At 37.1% G+C, this 24881-nt stretch overlaps 1 protein-coding gene across 1 annotated transcript; it reads right to left on the bottom strand.

Annotated features, from left to right (window-relative positions):
- Nucleotides 1–18720: 18720 nt before the first annotated feature.
- On the bottom strand, nt 18721–24334 carry LOC109171567 (ferric reduction oxidase 2). The gene is made up of 8 exons (XM_019320620.1): nt 24160–24334; nt 23683–23788; nt 23402–23593; nt 23058–23292; nt 21337–21664; nt 20998–21241; nt 19485–20191; nt 18721–18963 (listed from the first exon to the last, which is right to left on the bottom strand). The coding sequence occupies exons 1-8, from the start codon at nt 24332–24334 to the stop codon at nt 18824–18826; spliced, it is 2127 nt and encodes a 708-aa protein (XP_019176165.1). The 3' UTR covers nt 18721–18823.
- Between the last annotated feature and the right edge of the window lie 547 nt (nt 24335–24881).

Here is a 24881-nt window from a genome sequence, read left to right as displayed (position 1 = left end):
AAGAGGAAGAGGAGGTTCTGGTGGAAGAGGTCGTGGTAACTTCAACCAAGGAGGAGGACGTGGTAACTCCAACCAAGGAAAAGGTGGAGGTAATACCAAGCAAGGTAAATTTCCATTTCATTGCTACAATTGTGGCAAGTATGGACACAAGATTGCAGATTGTTGGTATAATGAGGACAACAATCATGGAAATCAAGCAAACATTGCTGAAAATACTGCTGAAAAGTCTGGTGAGAGTTCTGAAACCTTACTTTTTGCCAGCAATAGTTTTTCTACAGATAAGAACATATGGTTCTTGGATACTGGGTGTAGTAACCATATGTGTGGGAAGAAAGAATTGTTTTCCGAACTAGATGAATCAGTCCGGTCTGAAGTAACGTTTGGCAATAAGTCAAAGGTGCCAATTTTGGGAAAAGGTAAAATCTCTATTCAGTTGAAGGATGGTACTCACAATTTTATATCCGATGTGTTCTATGTTCCTGAACTACACCAAAATTTGTTGAGTTTGGGTCAGTTGTCAGAAAAAGGATATAAGATACATATTGCTCAAGGGTGTTGTACCATTGAAGATGCTAAAGGAGTTTTGATTGCAAAGGTAAATATGTCCCAAAATCGACTATTTCCTTTGAAAATTAAGCATACTCTCCTTGATTGCTTTAATTCTGAAGTTTGTGATGATAATTGGTTATGGCATATGCGGTTTGGGCATTTCCATTTCTCTGGGTTAAACTATCTTGCGAGAAAGGAACTTGTTTCTGATTTACCTGTTGTGAATGTCCCTGATCGTATATGTGAGATTTGTGTGATTGGGAAGAAGCATAGAGATCCCTTTCCCGTGGGCAAGTCAAGGAGAGCTACAAAACAGTTGGAGATTGTTCACTCAGACCTGTGTTCGTTGGAGGTTCCCTCACATGGAGGTTGTAAGTACTTTATTACTTTCATTGATGATTTCAGTAGAAAAACATGGGTTTACTTTCTGAAGCAAAAGTCTGAAGCATGTGATGTTTTCAAACAATTTAAGGCTTTTGTTGAAAAGCAGAGTGATTATGAAATTAAAATCTTGAGAACTGATAGAGGTACAGAATATATTGCCTGTGATGATTTTCTGAAAAAGAAGGGTATTCAACATCAGATGACAGCTAGATACACTCCACAACAAAACTGAGTGGCTGAGAGGAAGAATAGGTCTATCATGGATATGGTAAGGTGCATGTTGAAATCCAAGGATCTGCCTAAACCTTTTTGGGCAGAAGCTGTTGCTTGTGCTGTCTATGTGTTGAATAGGTGTCCAACTAAGAGTGTCCGGGATAAGACACCCGAAGAAGCTTGGAGTGGGAGAAAACCCTCTATCAAATATCTCAAGGTTTTTGGATGTTTGGCATATGCACATGTGCCAGATCCGTTGAGAAAGAAGTTGGATGATAAAGGTGAGAAGTGCATATTCATTGGTTACAGTGACGCTTCAAAGGCTTATAAACTCTACAATCCTGAAACTAAAAAGGTTGTTATAAGTCGTGATGTCACTTTTGATGAATATGGTGTCTGGGATTGGTTAGCTAAAGATGAAAGTTCAGTTGTTATTCCTGCTGTTGAAAATATTGTTGAAGAGCAACTGATTCCAGATAATGTTCAGTCTCCTTCACAGCTAGAGTCGTCAGTTCGACGATCTCAGCGCGAGCGCCACTTACCAGCTCTCTTGCAGGATTATGTTTTGGGTCATGATAATGACCTGTCTGATGAAGAGATTGTTCAATTTGCTCTCTTTGCAGATTGTGATCCTTTAACTTTTGAGGAGGCTGCTACAGAAACTCATTGGCTTAAGGCGATGGATGAGGAGATACGTGCCATTGAAAAGAATGGTACCTGGGAGTTAACAGATTTACCTCCTGGGAAGAAGCCAATTGGAGTAAAGTGGGTTTACAGAACGAAATACAAGTCAGTATATCCAACTTGAAGACGAAGACATTTCTTAAATTGAAGAAGAAAATTGGGATGACCAATATATCCAACTTGGTTTAAAGGAGGCAATGTTATAATAATATTATTATTATAATTATTAAACCAAGTAGTTAGTTAATTGGTTAAAAATAGTGGGAGTAATTATAGGTGCAGTACATGGCCATGATGTTAGCTGTACATGGAGCATTAACTCCTTTATTTTAGCATTTGAATTATCTTATCTAGTATAAATAGATTTGTTATTCAAGCATTTCTAATCATCAATAAAATTATCTATTCCTCTCTCTCTCTTCTCAATATATAAATATAATATATAGATATATTATATTTAATATATATTATAGATATATTATATTATATTTAATATATATTATATTAAATATATTATATTTAATATATCTAATAGTCAGCCATGTTTTGCCTCAGACCTGACTCAGAACCCTAGATGGTGTATTGGTATCTACTGAGCGGTCTGAGTACCGTAACTGAATGTGCTATCTAATCCATAATCCTGTATCCCATCAATCCAGGTTATATTAGGCACAGAGTTTGGTTGACTAACAACTACTAGTTATTAAGTCCAACCAGACCACTTAATAAGCCTAGTCAACTTGCACCACTTAATTAAGGCCCTAATATATAATGTATAATATATATTATTAGGGAAAATCTTACATTCTCCCACTTGGTGCAAGTACTAGCACAACCTTCATCAAAGAACAAAACACACGAATCATAGTGATACGTCCTCTATTTAATCAGAGTAGTATCCATTATGGTCACATGCATTTTAATTCTCCAACTTAGGTCCTTAATGAACAAACCCTATGTTTATTCTCGGTACCTTAAGGGATGTTTCTCAAAATACATGATGTGCACACCTGAAGGAGAAAACGCATCCAAATTGTACAAAAGAGTACACTGTATGATCTCTAAAACTTTATAAGCATGCCTTAAGTAGAGATCTCTTAATGTTAGCATAATGCTAACTATATTCCATGACTTCTTTATAAGTTAACTTTAAGTACTATCTCTAACAGCTAAGAGCTTGAAGTTGACACGTCTGTCACTCCCACTCATCAAAAATAGCCAAAAGATAGTCAAGTCACAGAAGCATTCCAATAACTTAGACAAAAAGTCAAAGGTCTAAGTCCATAAATTTGGAATCTTAATCATACACCATAACTTCCCAAATAACTTCAATGTTCACTTTAAATGAACTGAACATAATGAGTCCTACTTTTATGTCCCACAAAATTGTTTTGAGTCTTACAACCGAAATGATCCAGGATCAATTTTGAAGAAACTAAAGACTCTATTAATCACTGAAGAATTTATTAAATGACAGTGCACCACAAGTTAAATGCTTTTGTTCTAATAAATTTCATAATATTGTTGCAACATTTTCATAAATATGTTGTACAACCGAATGTTCAATAATTTGAACTTATGAATTTATATGAACAAATACAAGATTAATACTTGTGGAATATTTTGGACTTATTGTTTAACATACAACCCAATTTGGAATGTATGAATACAATAATTAAATCCAAAAACTTTAGTGGAGTATCTTAATGATCTTTTCTTCTAAATGAACTTAATAATATACATACTCATAATTGATTTATTGACCAACTAACAAATGAAGACATAATTCCCCACCATTAGTTGGACATACTAAATAATCAATTTTTGGTTCCAATTAAAGTCCAACTAAATAATGAAGATATAATTCCCCACCATAGTTGGACATACTAAAATAAACAAAATACATATTTCAAAACCAAGATAGAATTTGGCTCAAAAGATACATTTTATCATTATTGGAATCCAAGAGATATGTCAAATCACGTAACTTACTACAGTTAGTCCGAAGAACCGAGCAAGATTCGTGGATTAATTAATAGAAGTGGCTAAATTTTGGGAAGTGACTGAATACATGTTTTGCCAATGCAAACCATGAAACTTAGAATTATAATTGAGCTAAATTTATAAATTCTAAGAAATTGTGATAAAATTATTATCTAATGGGTTGAAGGATTTATTGACATAAAACTTGCCTGTGGGCTAAAGCTTTAATTCTATTAAATCCTATTAAGAAACCCTTATGATAATATTTTTCACAATTACTAAAGAGCCAGAAGAATCTAGTGACATAAAACTTGCCTGTGGGCTAAAGTTTTACTCAATTAGATCCAACTGAAAATTTTTTATTTATGATGAAACAATTTATCAAATGAGTTGAAAAATCAAATGACATAAAACTTGCCTGTAAGCTAAAGTTTTATTCAATAAGATTAATTACAACTATAATGATAAAACTTAAGAAATCATGTTCCTTTTCTTAATCTCTGTGGGCAAATTAAGAAATATGATCTAAAGTTTGCATCATAAAACTAAACTTCATGATAGAATTGGAAATTATTTACAAATAACCATAAAGTAAATAAATTGATTTATTTCTATCGTCACTGATAAAACTACTAAACTACATTCCGATACATAATTGCCTGTGGGCTAAATTATGACCGTAGTCCAGTATTTCATCCTGATTAATTATACAAATATAACGAAATTGCCTGTGGGCTAAATTTCATCATATTACATACAATTAATCACAAATGATATGTCTAAAACTTTATGTGATCAAAATAAACCGCTTAATATATAATTTAACAGATTAAGGATGCTGTGGCTACTCCAAAACCAAATTAAAATTATAAGATCACTAGACAATTTTCAATTCCTTGCCTAAACTTTATGTGATTGAAACTTAACAATCTTATGTAGCTGAATATGCTGTAGCATTTCCTTAATTAACCAAGATCGAAAACTCAAGATATTTCAGTAAATTAAAGATGCTTTGGCTATTCTTTAATGAACCGAAATAAAATCACATTGGCAAGAAATACTTAAAAATTTTTGACAAACAGATTATACCAGATTGTGATGGGAAAATCTAAATATACTCCAAGGAAAGGCGGTTAGAGACTAAGTCTCACTGAAAACCAATTCCTTAAATAGAGTATCAATTTAAGGAGACTAGTGGCTCAAGATGTTCTTAAGTCATGACCATTAAAACTAGTATGTCTCCCCGATTCATATATACTTAATGTATAACTGTTTGGGGTATAAACCAGTAAACTGTATGGTATACACCAGAAAACTGTAGGGTTCACCTATGAGTAAAGCTTAAATGGTGAACTAAATTAGCGGACTAAACGTGCTTAAATTCAGGCACTACCGCAACTAAAGTTTATGCATAAGTCCAACTTAAATAGGAACTAATATAATTCCATCTCAAAGTATGCATTGCTAAAGGCATAATAAAATTGCATAATTTAAAACATAATATTATGCTTAGGACGAGTATGCATAAAATTAAACATTAAACTCATATATTCCAAATAAATTGCATAACTTAAAGTAATTTACAATATGAGATTTTAAAGTATAAACTTAATATTCAAACACCGATGAGTCCAAACCAAAAGAGACCTAACATTTTGAATAATAATGTACTGAATATATACTTTAAAATTTAATTAAAAAAAATATAATTTAAAATTTTTTAAACTGTAAGCCCATGGGAAAATGTTTTAATGCATAAAGATCAAATTTATGAGAAATAACTGTATTTACAAATTCAAACAATATCAAACCAAAAGGATATGCTAGCATTTGTAAATTAAAATCTCATAAACCCTAATTACATAATTAAACTTAATATTACGTACTTAATGTGATCGAATGCATAAAACAATCTAAAGAGTATGAACCAACTAAAGGATATGAATTTAAACAAAATATTCATTTATTCATACTTAACCAAAAATGGGCAATCAGAACTAAAATCATAATTCCAAGAACTAAATGAATTATGGAGTTAATGGCAAAAGTCAATTGCCTAGAAAATAAGTTTTTCCAAAATTACTAAATTGATTCAAAATCACTCTCCATAACTCAGATAATAATATTATTATTATGAATGGCAAAATTGCAAATAACCAAAATAGCAATAAATAGCCATAATAATATTATGACATTATGTATGTAGGAGACTAAATATGGAAAAACAATAGTTAAAACCGCTAACATTTATAAACGTTTTCGGATAAAATTTTGAAAACTTAATAAAATTTGAAGTCCGAAAAATATTAATGTCCAGAAAATTATTTTCTGAACTGGAGTATTGTCACATAAATTTATTTGGAAACAGTTCAAGGTGCATAACTGAATACCATAACAATATTAATGTCATCATTAATTAACTAATTATTAATAGCAATAAGTAACATTATAATCACTATTAACATTAGTAATGACAAACTAAAGTATGGTAATGCACTTTTAATGTTTTCATTTTCTAAAGATAAAATATGTGACTAGTCCAAATTAGCGGTTAATTGTAACTGTAGCACTAATTATCAATAACAACCATAAAAGATAATTAATGACTAACCTTAATGATGCAAATCGCATCTGCCCATTGCGCTAACAACAATGACGATCCACAAGAGAAGAAAAGACTCCAGAATTCTCCCAATCTTCACTATCGGTGTCAATAAACTCGATGCAGCGTCCAATGGTACGTTTAAAAATTTATTGGTAGGACTTAATTACCAACATTAATAGTCATGTAAAATGAAGTGGTAATCATGCCAATGTACCAAATACAGCAGATTACCATTAAATGCTAATTATTATGAAAAGTAATAAAATGAGATTAGCCCCTAAACTTAATAACAGTAATTAATAATGCTAATTAATAATAATTACAATAAAGGCAAAACTGTAATTAAGGGATGCCAAATACTAATCTCAATTTACCACATAATAATTAACCATGACTATTATGATACTTAGGGAGACTGAAGTTAAGGTAATAACCAAATTTACCATTATACTAACAATATAAACTATATTGCTTTTGCCATAAAATTAAAGACTTAATATTATTATTAAGGCCCTGAAAACTACTGATAGATTAAAAATTAATCAACTTAAATAATAGTTTATAATTCTTAATGGCCAAAATAACAATTAAATCCTTAATCCTTAATGTCTCAAAATAGATCAAGACAATAATTATAGCACTTAATTACTCAAATTAGGCTCATAAACCTCAATGGCCTAAGTGAATTATAACATGGATGAAAAATGGTCTAATACTGAAGTAGACCCAAAACTTAATATTATTACCAACGATGAATACTAAAATATAGTAGTTAGTAATAATTAAAACTTAATAAACATGTTATAAGGACCTCTAATTATTATTAAAATATCAATCAAAATGGTAGGATCCATACTTTAATGACCCAAAATAGGTCCCAAATAGCTTGTTCAAAATAGGTTCTAAAGTCCTAGAGACACATAAAACTAAAATGTGCTCAAATTAAAGGAAAACCAAACAAGCTGCTTTAGTAGATCATAATGTCCAAAATTGACATAAAGATCCAAAATTGAACGATATTTAATAATGAATTTATGAGTTAATAATATGTTAAATCCAACCTTAAAACATGCTTTTCTAAATGCATAATTATTATAACAATAAAATTATAAAAAAAATACTTAGCATGCTTGGATTTTGCATTTAACTCATATATATCCTAAACAAATTGCAATACTTCAGGCAATTTAATATGAACCTCAATATTAAATTAAAATTCAAAGAGCAAATTCAATACATAATATTTGCTAAATATTGAATAGTAATTTAATTATGAATTTAATGCCAAAAATTAAGAGGGAACTAAAGGTCATTAATATATGAAAACAAGCAATTACCATATATTTACCATTTGCTAAAAGTAATATTCAATATTAATTAAGGAAATATTAATATGATAATATCAAACAAAATAATTACCATTTACCAAAATTAATATATATAATATTAACTAAAGCAAACATTAATATGGTAAATAAATATAAAATAATGGTAATTACCTTAATGACTTGCGTGTTCTCCCAGGAAACTCCAAGTCAAACAACCAAAGCCAAAACAATGGATATAATTAATATTTCGAAGTCCAGATGAAATATGAAAATAACTGTGCTTCATGTTGAATTTTTTTTTTCAAAAAAAAAAAAAAAAAAAAAAAAACACAACTACAGTACGTTAATTCATTCTACACATACAAGGAAAATTATATAATTGTATGCTGATTTCGAAATATTAATATAAAACATATACGAAAAACCCTTAATGTATATGAAAGAAATTAATGTTGATCGTAGGCAACTCAATCAACCAGACAGAGATTATAAAGGCTCTGAAACCAAATGTTAGATATACAATAGTCTAACTATATGAACCATAGTATACGAGAAACCTAACTCGTATGATAGCGGAAGCGTAGCCGTGTAGATCTCCAGCCATAGTTGATGTTTCTGTTGTGTTGCCTCTTAACGGTAGACCGTCAGCCATGTTTTGCCTCAGACCTGACTCAGAACCCTAGATGGTGTATTGGTATCTACTGAGCGGTCTGAGTACCATAACTGAATGTGCTATCTAATCCATAATCCTGTATCCCATCAATCCAGGTTATATTAGGCACAGAGTTTGGTTGACTAACAACTACTAGTTATTAAGTCCAACCAGACCACTTAATAAGCCTAGTCAACTTGCACCACTTAATTAAGGCCCTAATATATAATGTATAATATATATTATTAGGGAAAATCTTACAGTATCTCATAATTCCACTCTCTTAACCCAGTCACCTTCTAATCAACTCCCATGGTAGCAGTGGGGGCGTTGGTGGGAAGGTTTCTTACTGACAAACCCCTCAAGTTTGAGTTCATGCAGTAGGTGATGGAAGCAGTTTGGTAACCCGTCATGGCGTTTAGATTAAAAAGGCAGGGAACAACAAGTTTCTGTTTGAGTTTTCACACGATAAAGATGCCAGACATGTATTGGAAGAGGCCCCTAGTCCTTCGAGAATTGTTCATTGGTGTGTAGTGTAACACCCCGTGTTACGGCCTTCAGTCCCGGATTAATTATTTAATTAATTCCGCTAATAATAATTAAAAAGGATTTAATTTGGCTAGGATTCCCTTTAATTAATTAATGTGGTCCACCATGGATCGTGGACACTTGCCTAAAACTAGAGTCTTAAGCCTATTAGGAATAAAGAGAGTAAACCTTTTACAAATCAGATTCTAATTAGGAGTCCTAGACCTAATTATCTATTAGGGAAGAACCTTAATAGCCAAGGGAGGATTAATTAAGGCTAAGAGGTAACCCATGTCTCAACAAAACCTATTTTCCTTGCTATAATCTTCTTCTTTGGCTCCCTCTATATGCTTGTGTCTTGATGAAATCTTCTATGATAATTATGACATGATCTTGATGAATGATGAGATGATTTTATGTGTGATCTTGATGATCTTGATGATGATAAGAGGATCTTGATGATTGTGTGATATTCTTGATAAATCTTGATGTTTCTTGATATTAATGATGAACTATGATCTTGATGATTTAAATATGATTAGAGCCCTAGGTTGAATCATGAATTACGTATTGGGGTATTCTTGGTATATTTGGGTGGGAATTCACATGTTCGGGTGTTGATTATGTTTAGAAGTCATGATAGGATGTGTTCTATGTGATTCTTGCTTTTGATCCGTTGGCAGCCGAGCTTGGAATCCATGCCGGGAAGTTGAACCTCGCCGTTCAGAGTTTGGGTGGCGATGAAGAAGTTGAAGATGAAGCCGATTGTGAGGATGAGGTGGGGGCACCGGAAGCTGTTGAGGCCGAAGAAAGTGACTCGGAAAGTGAAGAGAACTAACGAAGAAGAGAAGCTCGCACCAAGAGGGAGCATGATCCCATGACGCATGAGGAACATGTTGTTACCTTGCTTCGTCAGCAGAATCGCATGATCGAGGAGGGCTTCGCCTTCATGAAGACACAGTTCGTCGCTGTGCACCACAGGCTGGACCAGATTGAAGCCAGTTCAAGCCGTAGAGGAGAAGTTGATGAAGAGTCTGAGGAGTCGGAGAGCAAGTCCTTCTAGAGTGAAGTTGTGGCTATCTTGTTCGCCTTTCCTGAGTAGTTGTGTCTCCTTAGCCGTTGTTGCTGTTTGTTGGTTGTTCGTTGTTGTTTTTGTGCTTGTTTTTGCCTGTTGCCTTGTTGTTTTGTTAGCTTAGTAGTAGTTGGTGCTTTGTGTTGGTTGTTTAGTTTTTAGTGGTTAGTAGTCGGTGTTTGTGTTGAGGCTAGAGTTCATGATGCTCAATCTATCCATTTGTTAAACTCTTGCCAATCCTTGATTTGAAATGCCCTCTTTCTCGCTTTGAAATTTCTTGTGAATTCTTTTGAGTTTTGACCAAAAGAGTTTGTTCTTAAACTTCTGGTCACAATGTTGTTTCCTATCACCGTTTGCTTTTAATTCGTCCTACCCAAGCTTCGGGGACGAAGCCTCTTTGAAGGGGGAGAGGATGTGACACCCCGAAATCCAAATTCAATTAAGGGATTAATTGAGTAATTAATCCTATTTCCATTGGTGAATTAATTCCTAAAATCCTGAAAATTCAATAGTTGGGGACTAGTAATTGATTAGTCAACACCAAAGTCAAAGTTGTACCTTAAGCTTTGTAAGGAGTTCCCTTGTTCCTTACACTTCCTTATGTTAGTAAGGGTATTCTTGACCTTTCACTTGGTGTTAGTATTGTAACCTAACCTAGTAGACCATCTTCATTCTTTCCTTACACTTTCTAAAAATCTAGCTCCACCTTCTCTCTAAAAAGGTATATAGCTTTTCTTCCAAGCCAAGTTGGAGCCTTGCCAAAACTTCAAGAGTTGCTTCCAAGATTCAACCTTTCATATATTTGGGCATCTAGGAGGGTAAGATCTAGGTTCATCTTGTGTTTTTGGTTTTATCTAAGGTGTCTTTTCTTAAAGATAGGATCTTTATGATCTTTTGGTATGTTCTTGAAGTGGGTTTGGAAGGTGAGCCTTGAGAGGAGCTTGTTGAGGTGTAAAGTGAAGTCTTTAGTCTACAAGAGGTAACCCATGCTCTACAAAATCTATTTTGCTTACTTATGTGAATATTTATTGGATTCTACTTGTGTTTTGCTATGAAATGTGAGTGTTTATGCATTGTCTTGTGAAAATGCATATCTAGAGCTTGTGTTTAGGGTTCATTTGTGCCATTGCTTGGCATTTCCTTTGGTTCAAGTCATTTTGTTGTATTTGGTGAGATTTGGCATGTTTTGGACTTGAATTTGAGCTTGGAGTTGAAAATCCCCGAAGGGATTATTTGTGCAGGTATACGTACCCGCGGGCGGAACGACGGGTAGAGCTCCAACCCGCCGCCCACCCGCGGGGAACATATCGCCGGTGGGTAGTGTACCCGCGGGCGGAACCACGGGTGGGAGTCTACCCATGGGTCCACCCGCGGGGAACACTGTGGTGTTGTTGAGGGATTTGTTCCCCGTGATTCTTTTGACTCGGTATTTGGTCTTTTGACTTCCCGATGTTCTTTTGTGGAACTATTTGAGTGTCTTCTTGATGTTTCGTATGTCTAGAACTATGTGGTAGAAATCCATGTAGGTTTTGGTGTCTTGAATCGTGCTAAGCGTTCAACATTGTGTTTCGTTGAACCGTGATGAGTCTTGTGTGTTCTTCGGAACTACGTTTGGTTTACCCGTTTGATAAGCATGCTAGTTCGGTGTTTAAATGCTAGCATGTGTGTTGTTTGTACCTTTCTATTGGTTGATGATAACTTGTGTTATTCATCGTTGTTGTTGTTGGACTGTGATCCATTCCTTGATTGAGTATGGTTTCATATCTTCGTTGTGATCCGTTGATTGATTCCTGTTGAGGTGTGATGTGTGTGTGGCTTACCTGGATTGCACGATTAGTGGTATGGGACACTAGTCACCAAGGTATTGCAGCGGTCCTCGTGGTGGCCGTGACGTGATTATGGAGTTGTGACCTTTGTGTAAGGTTCACATGATTCTTGGGTGGCATGTGTTGCCGTGTGTGTGTACGGTACCCTCGTGTACTATGAAATTGGTGGTCTTGTTGGTGGTTTGTTGGTGGGGGACGACGGTCCCAGGAGGGAAAAGGTTGGACTAAGAAGTACAGGGGTCCTGGAGGTAATGGTTGGAAGAAGAAATAAGGTTGGGGGTAGCCATAAGGTTGGAACCAGGCATAAGGAAGGCATATCAACTCGTGATGGGTGATGTCACGAGGGCTCGTGTAGCCGTTGTTGTGAGTTCTTCTCTTGTGACATGTGTAATCACAAAGGCAAGTGTTGCCTTGGCATGTGTTGCCGTGGGTGAGTCTTATTCCTTTGCGTTGTGCATGTCGGGTTTTGATCTATTGTGTGATGATAGATCATGCCTTGAGCCGTTCTTGTGAGTCGTGTTGTTCTTTGTGGTCTTGGGATGTGTTCCCGTGTTGTTGTTGAGAGTGGTGAGTATTGTGTTGACTATTACTCTTGGTTTTGTACTTATATACTTATGTATTCCGTTTCGAAAATGGCTTTACAACTTATATCTTATCTATGTATGATATTTCACATGTATTGGTGGGTTACCAGCATTATTCGCTGATCGGGCGTCGTCCCATGTTTTATTGTGATCTTTCAGGTGATGTCTAGGCGAGTGCGCGGTCTAGTACTTTCTAGTATAGCTTCTCCCTTACGTTTTGTGGCCTGTGTGCCAGTTTAGATGTAGAACCTTGAGACAATGGGTTTAGATGTAAACATTGCAGATGTTGCCTGTGCGTTCATCTTTTTGGTGAACGTGGCATAGCACCCCGTGTTCCAGATTATCACTAGTACAGAATTGCAGATACGCTGCCATTGTAAAAGACAATAGGCAACCATTGTACAATGGTTGCCTATGAGAGGCGCGCGGAAAGGCATCGACTTTATGCGATCATTGTGAAATGGTCGCGCATTGTCGGTCATACGCGACCATTCTTGACCAAGAATGGTTGCCTATTGTATTTTTATTTTTATATTCAAATGTAATACGCGACCATTCTTGGATAGGAATGGTCGCGTATTGTTTTTTTATTTTTTAAAAAATCAACTTTCTTCGACCATTCTTTGTAAAAGAATGGTCGCGGATACTATTTTAAAAAATTTAAAAAAAAATAAAAATAATTTTAAAATTATAATTATTTTGCACCATGTAATTCTCACACAACCATTATGAAATTACTACAGTACTTGTAAGAAACAATAAATGAAATTACATATTTACAATATTGTGCGGATACTGTTTTAAAAAATAAAAAAAAATATTTAAAAATAATTTTAAAATTATAATTATTTTGCACCATGTAATTCTCACACAACCATTATGAAATTACTACAGTACTTGTAAGAAACAATAAATGAAATTACATATTTACAAATATTGTCACACAGCCCGCTGCCCAAAGTAACGCCACCTACCAGCTGCCCGAAGTAACGCCACCGGCAGGGGGTAGACGTCTGCCCGCCGGGCACCCGCTGCCCAGAGGACTATCGCCGGCGGGTGATCTTCCACCCGCCGGCCACTCGCTGGAAATTTGCCCACTTTGGGACTTCGGCTTCCCCGTTTGATGTTCCCCAACCCCCGTGGTGTCCCATCGGACTCCGTTTGTCGTGCATGAGTCTAGTTGATGTTTCGGGTACCGTTCGTAGGATAAAAGAGTCTCGTATATTGCATGCTAGTTGAATCGGTAACTCGTTGGCCTAGGAGGAAGATGTATGAACCCCTTAGGACTATTCTTAGAATGTGGATAATCACGCATAAGTTTATTTATATGCTTTCCCCCCTTCCTTATGTGCTAATATGTGTTGCTATGTGTTATGTGAGCATGATACCCCAATTTGGTTGCGATCAAATTGGTTATACACGAGCTGCGGTTCGTTATCTTGGCTGCAGTCAAACTGGTTACTCATGAGCTGCGGTTCATTCTCCTGGCTGCGGTCAGTGACTCAGTTCTTGGGTTGCGGTCCACATGGGCCTCGTGTGCTATGGTCCACCGACTGGACGCGCCAGGCGGTGTGTAGGGCCACTAGCCCGAGGAAGGCCATAGTCCACCGAATGAGTGATCATGCGGTGTGTAGGGCTATGGTCGGCTGCGATCCACCGAGTGTATGTGCCAGCGGTGTGTAGGGTCGTAGTCCCCAAAGATCATTGCCCACCGAATGAGTCCCTCAGGCGGTGTGTAGGGCTTTGATAAGCTACGACCCACCGACTGAGCTCGTCAAGCGGTGTGTAGGGTTGCTGTCCCCAAAAGAGGATCACAGTCCACCGACTGAGCGCGTCAGCGGTGTGTATGGTTGTGATCCGCCGTTGAACCTATCGACGGTCTATACAGTTGGCTGCGGTCAACTCCTTCATGCTGCGGTATGAGGTAGGGTGCTGCGGGGCCGTGTTAGTGCTATATGCACTAACCCTCATGTTTGGGGCATGCGATTGGTCCCGTGGCGCCACCAAAGTGTGCTTATGTGATAAGATATGAATTGAATGATGATATGAACGATGTGAAGTGAATCTGTGACCCTAGGATATATGCTAGTGTCTTTATATGCTTGATTATAACTGTTGAATATGTTTATCCCTATTTGTCAAGTCTATTCCTGGTTTTTAAAGCTAGAGTTTCCTAGGTATATATCTTCCTGCTTCAAAATGGTTTTCCTATATCTATATGTACATATATACCTATATTGTATTTTAACGCGTTGGAGTGGGTTACCAGCATCATTCGCTGAACAGATATATTTGGCTTTCAGGCACAGATGATTAGCTACCGGAGCGCGCTAGAGGACCTCAGCTTAGATAGTTAGTCTTTCCTTTCGGCCTGCGCGCCTTGATGATGTAATGACAATGTTTAAAGGATAGTTAGAATAGCCTGTGCATCTGATTTCTCCAGCTCAGATGTGACATAACACCCCAGACCTTATGTTTAGAATACTCTATTTGGGATTTATTTAATAGAATTGCTTTCATATTATAAGATTGAAAAGTTTTAAAATTTCGGCTAGAGATGAGGATCCAAGTTTAGAATCTCCCTTATGGCTACACCTCGAAAGCAATCCTAGAACAAATTGGGAATTGCCTAGGTATGTTCGCTAGCATTGATTTTGAGAGGTTCTGGGGTTTGTGACAAACACCATTAAGTGTGTCTGCACACATTTGATTCGCATTCGCATACACTTAATATAATCTAGACCATTAAAAAATATTAGATGGATGCACACGATTTGTAATAACCAAAGGAATTATGCTCTTTCTTGCTATCGTTTGAGTCAGTATGCCGCTTCTTCAGGACCTCAGGCGCACATGGCCTACTCTACCGATGATGGTGGTTCGGATGGGCCGCATAAGTGGTTCCCGAACACCGGGGCTACAAACCATGTCACTCCTGATGAGTCTGTGCTCTCTTCGGCTACTGCGTATGATGGTCCCGACACTCTGCGAGTTGGCAATGGTGCAGGTTTGCCTATATTTAGTGTTGGTTCCACTTCGATAGCCTCACCTTCTAAATTGTTTTCGTTGAATAATGTGTTGCATGTCCCTGGTCTTTCGTCTTCTTTGTTGTCTGTTCAGAAGTTCGCTAAAGATAATAATGTCTTTTTTGAATTTCATCCGTCTTGTTTTTTTGTGAAGGATCGTTTGACCAGAGAGGTTCTTTTTAAGGGACATGCTTCCGGGAGGTTATATTCTTGGCCTGCTTCGTGTTCCGCTCCTGCTGCGTATATATGTTGCTCGTGCGTCGTCGTCTGTTTGGCACTTGCGACTAGGTCACCCACATGCTCGTGTCTTGCTCCAAGTTTTGCAGTCGTCTGGTGTTATCTCTTTTAATTCTAGTAGTTTGTCAAACATTTGTTCTGCTTGTAAATTAGGGAAGTCTTCCCGATTTCCTTTACCTCGTGTTGCTTCGTCTAGTACTCATGTCTTACAATTAATTTATACGGATATTTAGGGCCCTGCGCCTATTGTTTCCACAAATGGGTATCGCTATTTTGTTCTATATGTGGATGACTTTACTCGGTATCTTTGGTTTTATCCTATGCGCGTTAAAATTGACATTTAGTCTATATTTGAGCGGTTTCGGTCACTTGTTGAGCGGTCATTCTCCCAAAAAAATTATCTCCATACAGTCTGATTTAGGGGGAGAATACAAGAAGCTCCAGTCTACGTTCTTGTCTCTGGGTATTCGTCACAGGCAGTCCTGTGCGTATACACATGAGCAAAACGGTCGTGTGGAGCGTCGGCATAGGCATATTGTTGAGACTGGGTTAGCGTTAATGGCTCATGCATCCATCCCTACTCGATTTTGGGACTATGCGTTTGAGACTGCTGTATATCTGATTAACAAAATGCTTACCCGTGTTTTGGATAATGAGTCTCCCCATTTGCGTTTACACCGTTCACCTCCGTCTTACTCTTTTCTGCGTGTGTTTGGTTGTCTTTGTTTTCCGTTGCTTCGTCCGTATAACCGTAACAAACTTCTGTATCGGTCAGCTCCTTGTGTTTTTCTGGGGTATCCAGATTCGTTTCGTGGCTATCGTTGTCTGGATATCACCACTAATAAGGTTTTCATCTACCGTGGTGTGCAGTTTGATGAGTCTGTATTTCCGTTTTCTTCCTCTTTTGATTCGCAGGTTACAGGTACAGCTCAGGTGGTACCATGGGGTGTTGCCCCCGTTCCAGTTGTTCGCCCGGTTGTGGTTGATGTGGTTGATGAGGTTGTTGAGGACTTGTCTGGTTCTGATGGTGTTGCGGGTGTTTCCAGTTCTGAGTCTAGTGAGTGCACATTTACCGCTCATGTGCGTGGCCGGTCGCGTCGCACTGCCAAGCCAGCTCAGCCTCGGTCTCATGTGATGGCTACGCGCAGTCAGGGGCCTACTCAGCACGTGGCTTTGGTTTCTACAGCAGGTGTCTCTGACCCATCTTGTTATACTCAGGCGGTCCGGCATCCTGAGTGGCGTGAGGCCATGGACGTAGAATTCAATGCCTTGCTTCAGAACCGCACTTGACGGTTGGTGCCCTACGCTCCAGGTATGAATGTCGTCGGCTGTAAGTGGGTTTTCCGGACGAAACGGAAAGCTGACGGCTTGGTGGAGCGTCATAAGGCGAGGTTGGTAGCTAAGGGCTTCAATCAAGTGGCTGGGCAGGATTTTTCTGAGACTTTTAGTCCTGTTGTCAAGCCCACGACGGTTCGTCTTCTGTTCTCGCTGGCCATGTCACGGGGTTGGGCCATTCATCAGTTGGATGTCCATAATGCATTCCTGAATGACACCCTTGCTGAGACTGTGTATATGCGGCAGCCGCCTGGCTATGAGGACAAGGCGTCGCCTGGTCATGTGTGTCTTCTTCAGCGATCTTTATATGGGCTTAAACAGGCTCCCCGTGCTTGGTTCACACGGCTGCACACTTTTCTGGTTTCCATTGGCTTTGTTCCTTCTAAAACTGACGTTTCCTTGTTTTACTATTCTCATGGTGGCGTTCAGCTTTATTTTCTCATGTATGTAGACGACATCCTGGTGATGGGTTCGGATTCTACCCGTGTTGCAGGCCTTGTGGCTCAATTGGCGGCAGGATTTAAGATTCGTGATATGGGGTCGCCGTCTTTCTTTCTCGGGATTGAGACTGTTCCTTTTTCTGGTGGAATGTTGCTTTCTCAACAGCGGTACATGGGTGACATTCTGAAGCGTGCCGGTATGGTTGATTGTAAGCCTGTTACTACCCAGGTGTCTCTTACAGTGTCCGATGACTCTACTTCGGCTCCCTATGATGATCCTACTTAGTACCGTAGTCTGGCAGGAGCACTTCAGTATCTTACAGTTACTCAGCCCGAATTGTCCTATGCGGTGAACAGACTTTGCCAACACATGCATGCTCCCACCACGGCTCATTGGGGCATGCTGAAGCGGGTGTTGCGGTATGTGAAAGGTACTCTTGACTTGGGTCTTCATATCAGGCATTCTGTTTCTACTGACATTCATGCGTTTTCTGACTCAGACTGCGCTGGTAATCCGACTGATCGTAAGTCAACGAGTGGGTTGCTGTCTATCTGGGTGGTAATCTGGTTTCGTGGTCTTGTCGCAAGCAACGCACGGTGGTTCGTTCGTCTACTGAGACAGAATACAAGGCCTTGGCAGATGTGTCTGCAGAGGTGACCTGGCTTGTGTCGTTGCTGAGGGAGATTGGTTTGTCTCCGGTTTCTCCGCCCAAGCTGTGGTGTGATAACTTGGGCGCCACCTATCTGTGTGCCAACCCAGTATTTCACGCTCGGACAAAGCATGTGGAGATTGACTACCACTTTGTTCGTGATAAAGTTTCCAAAAAGGAGCTTCAGGTGCACTTTATTTCTACGAAGGATCAATTCGCTGACATTTTCACTAAAACTCTTTCGTCTACCCGGTTTGGTTTTTTGCGTAACAAGCTCAATGTTGCAGCTAGTCAACCTTGTGCTTGAGGGGGAGTGTTAGGACTTATAGTTGTAGTCTACTAGGACTCTCCTTCGATCTTCTATATCTCTATTGTATAGAACTTGTGTTAAGTTACTTATGATAATCCAATCTTCATCATTGGCAAATGGTATTTAATTAATATAAAAGATTTTTACACTTTGTCATTTTATTTAAAACTTTGGCAACAGAAGTATTTTTTTATTTTTTATTTTTGTGATTTAATTTACACATACAGAGGATGATGGGGAAAAACTGTTTTCTCTCCCAATCAGCAATTATATATATAAATTATAGCAGCCAAACAACAAATAAAATACGCCAAAGAGCCACTTTTTTCTTGCATTAAAAAGCACAGTTACACAGTTACACAGTTACACACACACCCACAAAACAGAACAGAACATTTTTCTTTCTTCCTCAGGAGATCACCAGCTAAAGCTAATGGACTCAAAATGAAGGTTGGCAGACGAAGCAGAAGTGCATATCTTTGCAACATCATGTCTCAACTTCTTTGGTCCGCACACAAGAACTCCAACACTCTCCTCCTTGTGCTCAAGCAACATTCCTGCAACAATTATATTAATTAATCTCTTCTCCTTCAAATACTGTCTATTGAACCATTAAGTTAAACTATGGCAGTTTATAAAGAAATAAAGTTATGTTTTTGCTATCGGCTATAGCTTTTGACATAAGCAGTAAGTGTTTGATCCTAAGTTGATTCGTGACAAAAAGGAGTTTTTCGCACTTTTGGTCCCACGACTATAGTAGCACTTTCAGGTTTTCTCCACGAGTTTCAAACCTTGCAATCTCGGTACACGACAATTTTTTTTTAATATTTTTTTGCAAAAATGGTCCTTACAACCCATTTTTCGTCAATTTTTTGGCCGGATTTTGCCGGAAATGATTCTTACTCCGGTGAGAAATTGACGGAAAATGGGCCGGAAGGACCATTTTTGTAAAAAAAAATAAATAATAATAATTGTGGACAGAAATTACAAGGTTTGAAACACGTGGAGAAAATCTAAAAGTGCTACTATAGTCATGGGACCAAAACTGCAAAAAACTCAGACAAAAAGCTAGGCTTACTCTTTAGATCTGGCCTTTGACCAAAGTGCACGTTGGTATGTTGAGCTAACCACTGTTGAGGCAAACTCTCCATCTCTCTTTCAGCATTATAAGACCACTGAAAATTGGGAGAAGCCCCAGAGACGTTCTGAATTTGTTTGGCCTCCTTGGCATTGATGTTTCTCTTGTTCCAAAGAAACCCAGCAGTGGCTGCGATGACTATACTGATGCATATGAAGAGCATGAAGAAAACCGCCTTTTTCCAGTATGGGTAGTCGTTATCAGTCCTTTGGTTAATGGGGTATATGTGATATCTGATAATGAGCCCCAACAATATTAGGAAAAGTATGAAAGAAGAAGAGATTATGGCTCCAAGCCAGAGCCAGTTGTTGTGGCCTAGGATTGGAGTCATGGGTTGATCTGTGTGGTTGGATTTGAACCATTTGATCTGCACATTATTCTTGTTGTTTTCTAGAGCCGGTGGTTGTTTCTCTCTGGTTATATAGGCCTCAATTTGTATCCTCAATTTGGAAAGCTCTGATTGTGCACCTGATATGGGGAGGATGAGGTCTAGCATGGTGAGATCAGATGAGTTCTTGAACACACTAATCAGAAGAACCTGTGGAATCTTGGATTCTGAAGATTGGCTTTTGTGCATTAGCTCCCTAATGATGGAGAAAAATGGGGTTACACCACTCCCTCCGCTTACCATCACTAACAAATCATGCCTGTAACAAAACATAAACATGGTTAACCCAACATTACATTATATTTGTATTCTTACCTAAAGTCTTAAATAATGAGTTAATACACAATTTAGTCCTCAACTATACTGATCTTTTGTGCTTAATAGGGGTTGTTGTACGGAGGCCGGTAAAGGACTTAAAGGGGCAAATACAGCACTCAATATCTCAAAAATGTGTGACAGTATAAAGAAATAAAGTTGCGCATTCGCTACTAGCTATAGCTTTTGGCGTAGTGGTAAGCACTTGATTGTAATAAGTGATATGGGGGATTGTTTGGCAGAGGCTGGTAAAGGTTACCTAACGTCTCGAAAATGTGTAACAGTGTAGGAAATAAAATTGCGTCTTTACTACTAGCTATAGCTTTTGGCGTAATGGATGGGCGGAGGTTGGTAAGGGCAAAGTCTAGCACCCAGTGGTTGGGGAATTGTTGAGCGGAGGCCGGTAAAGGGCACCCAATGTCTCGAAAATTTGTGGAGGTATAGGGAAATAAATTAAAGTTGCATCTTCGCTACTAGATATAGCTTTTGGCGTGATGGTAAGCGTTTGATCCAACACTTAGTTGTTAGAATCAATGGCTAAATCTGAAAAAAATCACAATAGTCTATAACTAAATTGGATAAAACTACTATAGATGAGGATTAAACTCTGTATTAATAAAGGAAAAATTACCAAATTATCCTTGGACCCAATTAAGTATTAAAAAGTCATTTAAGACTAAATAGAGAAAAACTATACTATAATAAATGACTAAATTGAGTATTAAGTATGTCATAAATTGATATGGGTACCTTAGAAAATGAGTTGAAGCAGGTCCATAAGGTCCCTCGACGGAGACGTCTAGGCGATCGGGGGAATTAGGGGAGGAAAGGATTTGGTAAAGCTTCTTAGACCAACTGCCATCACCTTTGATCATCACACTAACTTGGTCAGCCTCCAAACTACTGCTAGAAGTGATTGTAAAGGGATGCCATTGTAGCTTTGAGATACCAGGCACATTCACAAACAGGATGCTAGTCGGAGTATACCTTAGCCCTAACACAATTTTTAGAATAATAATCACAAAACAACATAAATAAACAAAAGATAGATGGTGAATTGAACATTTATATTGATTTAATATAATATACCTTGTGATTTGGAAAAGTTGAGCTCGATGGTTTCACAAGGGAGAAGACGAGCAGAGACGAGACGAACGTGTTTTCGAGATTGCAAGAACCTCAAGTAACGATCGACCAAGAAGAGGTAGAAACCAGGAAGCATAATGCAAGAATAGGAAATGCCAACATGGAAGACAAAGAATATGACAAAGAGGATGTAGAGGTAATGAGTGTAGAAGAAGAGCTCAAACATCTTCCTCCTTATGCTTGGGAATGTTGTAGCCCACATCCCCAATCCCGCCGCTAGAGATATCTCTCCGGCCAAGTTTGAGATGTCTGTATTTACCCATTCCAACATCTGAGATATATATAAATAGATCATTGTAAATTGTAATAGAGTCAATAGTGTTAAAAAAAAAAAATACATCGTTAATGAATGTATACTAGAATTCTTGGTCATGGTTATAATTTAAACTTCACTACAAGTAATGTTGGGGTGAAGCACAAACCAACATTATTGGTTATCAAAACTGATCAACTTGTCCGAGGTTGCTCATTAAAGATGTTTATTAATATTGGATTGTGTAGTGTGGCATTAATACATGTATTGTTGGGCGGGCAGAGGTTGGTAAATGTCAAATCTAACACTCTGTAGCCGAAGATTGTTGGGTTGAGACTGGTAAAAAGCTTAAAAGAACAAGTTTAGCACTTAGTGTATAAAAAATGTGTGGCATTATAAACAAATAAAGTTGTATCTTCGCTACTAGCTATAGCTTTTGGAGCAGTGATAAGTGCTTGATCCTAACATGCATGTATATATTGTTGAATATATATATATATATATATATATATATATATATATATATATATATATATATATAAACATAAATGAGCAATATAATCAACTATCAACTATAAATTATAATACTTCAATTTGATATCAGAGTTAATATCATGGGAGAGGTTATAGGTTCGAATCACTACATCACCCGATACAAAATATTTGTGTCCACCTACTGTTTCGAGTCAATAAAAAGTAATCAATTCACACACGTGAAGGGACGACGTTCATAAATGTACAATTCAACAGTCAACTATCAATTTAGAGTTTTAATTGAGACGGATCACAGATCGTTATGCTGTGCATCCATGTGCACCATGCATGGTGCATACAGATGCAAAAACGACGTCATTTTGACTAAAAACGCGCGTCTCACTTAAAAAAAAAATTAGTTTCGATTCCCCTCAACAGCATTATGTTGTTCATTCATTTTGGATTTTTAGTTCATAGATTCTGGATATTTAGTTCATAGATTCTGGATTTTTAGTTCATTGATTTTGAATTTTTAGTTCATTGATTCTGGATTTTTAGTTTATTGATTCTGAATTTTTAGTTCGTTCATTGATTCTGAATATTTAGACGTAAATCGAAACTAAATTTTTTTTTTTCATTCATGCTGGATATTTAGTTCATTCATTATGGATATTTAGTTCATTCATTATGGATTTTTAGTTCATTCATCCTGTAATTTTTTGTTCATAGATTATGGATTTTTAGTTCATTGATTCTGGATATATAGTTCAAATTATGCACAACATAATGCTGTTGCTGGGAATCGAAACTGAGATTTTTTTTTTCTTTTAAGTGGGATGCGCATTTTTAATAAAACGACGTCATTTTTGCATCCATATGCATATGATGCACACGGATGCACAGCATAATTTGCCACGGATCACACACTTCAAATTACCTTGGATATGTGGTGGGTTGTAGCCCAAAAGATAACATAACAAAGGCCATGAGCAGTGAAGAGAGCCATAGTAATATGGCCCAGCCATATATGATACTTGACGCTAGCCTCCGATGTGAGACCAAAAAGCGGCAGCACAGACGAGCCTCTCGTCACCGGAAAGAAGAGCAACGAAAGGCATATGTTTCCCACCAGGCCTAACCTTAGTCCTGCAGCCTCCAACTTAGCTTGCCACCTTTCACATCACATCATATTCAACTTACAAAATTTTAATTCAAATAATAAGGCATCATATCATAATTATATTCTACATTTACATTGCATAATATAGGATTGAAACTTACACTTTTTCGCCTGTCCTTGCTGCAGACTTTGGGGTAATGCTAGCAAAGCTGATAGACAAGTAATTTGAGAAAGACCAAACTAGGAGCGCAATGAACATGACGAGGAAGGCCAACTCAATCCAAGAAACAATTCCTAGTACTTTGATTATCACTGGCCTCTTCCATTCCGACAATCCCTGTATTTTCTCATCACTTCTCTCCAAAATACATTATCCAAATATCAATACAATAATAAATATGAAATTGTGAAAACAAAACAAAACAAAATAAAATTTGCTTACGCTTTATTGGTACTACTGTGACTGGAATTCCTCCCCACGTGGAGATATAGGCATCCCAATGCAGCAACAAGTAGAACAGGAAATGTGTAAAGTAGCATTGTTGCACCTGTGTAACATCATATAAAACGACGCATTTAAATTTAAATTTTAAAATTAATAAAATATATTTTATAAAACAAATAAAAATTTTAATTTATCTAATAAATAAATAAGCCATAATAAAATGAGACAAAGAAAATAATACCCATATATATATAATTATATGATAAGTATATATATATAGAAAGAACGGGATTTCAAGAAGGTCAGCTTTTTTTTGGTTGCCCAGGATATCCCTCCAGTCAGAAGCTAATCCCCCATCTCTACGGTCAGCACACTAAGCAGTAGGGGACAGGAAGCTAAGGTATATATGACTTTAAACATCATTAAAAAATAAATTTATATATATATATATATATATAAGAAATGTGGTAAAACCTTGAGTTCCAAAGTAAGTGGAATTGGTTTGAGCTCTGATCTTGGGTTGCCATGATTGTCTGTAAAGCTTTGTAGGAAGCATGACCCATATGAAAGCGTAGCCTATGCAGATTATGATCGCTACTGAAAGTATTGCTTTTTGTATCCCTTTGTTTTTTTCTTCAGAAGCAGCCATTCTCTCTCTCTCCCTCTCTCTCTCTCTCTGGGTGTCAAAATTGATGGATGGAATAAATTTAATGGTCGGAGAATGTTAGGGGGGAATGAACATATATATACATATAAATATATATTAATATATATATGGAGGAATAAAATTAATATTTATTAATATACATGGGGTTATATATTAATAATAATGTTTAGATGATGACCAAATATATATGTATATATTTATATTTATGATTTATGATGAAGGAATAAAAGTAATATTTTTTGCCTTTCAAGAACAATAATATTTTTGTTTTTATATATATATGGCAATATATTAATTGAAATCATAATCTCTTGAATTAAAATTGATATATTTGATTTTATTTTATCTAAAAAACAAGCATGCTTCATGGTATGTATGTCTGCTGTGTGGTGGGTCAAAGGAATTCATGAGGTGCTTATTATGATCATCATTCCTGAGAAAGGTTGCGGTTTTTTTATTTTTAATTTTATATATAATTATTACACTCTTCCTTGTAAAATTTTCTTCATGACTACCATTTCAATTCATA

This window comes from Ipomoea nil, unplaced genomic scaffold, assembly GCF_001879475.1.
Source record: "Ipomoea nil cultivar Tokyo-kokei standard unplaced genomic scaffold, Asagao_1.1 scaffold0322, whole genome shotgun sequence".
NCBI classification, from domain to species: Eukaryota; Viridiplantae; Streptophyta; class Magnoliopsida; order Solanales; family Convolvulaceae; genus Ipomoea; species Ipomoea nil.
The sequence above is the reverse complement of the archived record's forward strand: the minus strand, read 5'-3'. Positions and strand labels throughout refer to the sequence as shown.

What these genes read in the sequence shown, in the direction of transcription:
- LOC109171567 (XM_019320620.1), bottom strand. Translation starts at nt 24,334, where the DNA reads ATGGCTGCTTCTGAAGAAAAAAACAAAGGGATACAAAAAGCAATACTT. An exon ending in CACTTACTTTGGAACTCAAG is followed by an intron (nt 23,789 to 24,159) that starts GTTTTACCACAT and finishes GATGTTACACAG; the next exon opens with GTGCAACAATGCTACTTTAC. An exon ending in GCTTCAACTCATTTTCTAAG is followed by an intron (nt 20,192 to 20,997) that starts GTACCCATATCA and finishes GTTTTGTTACAG; the next exon opens with GCATGATTTGTTAGTGATGG.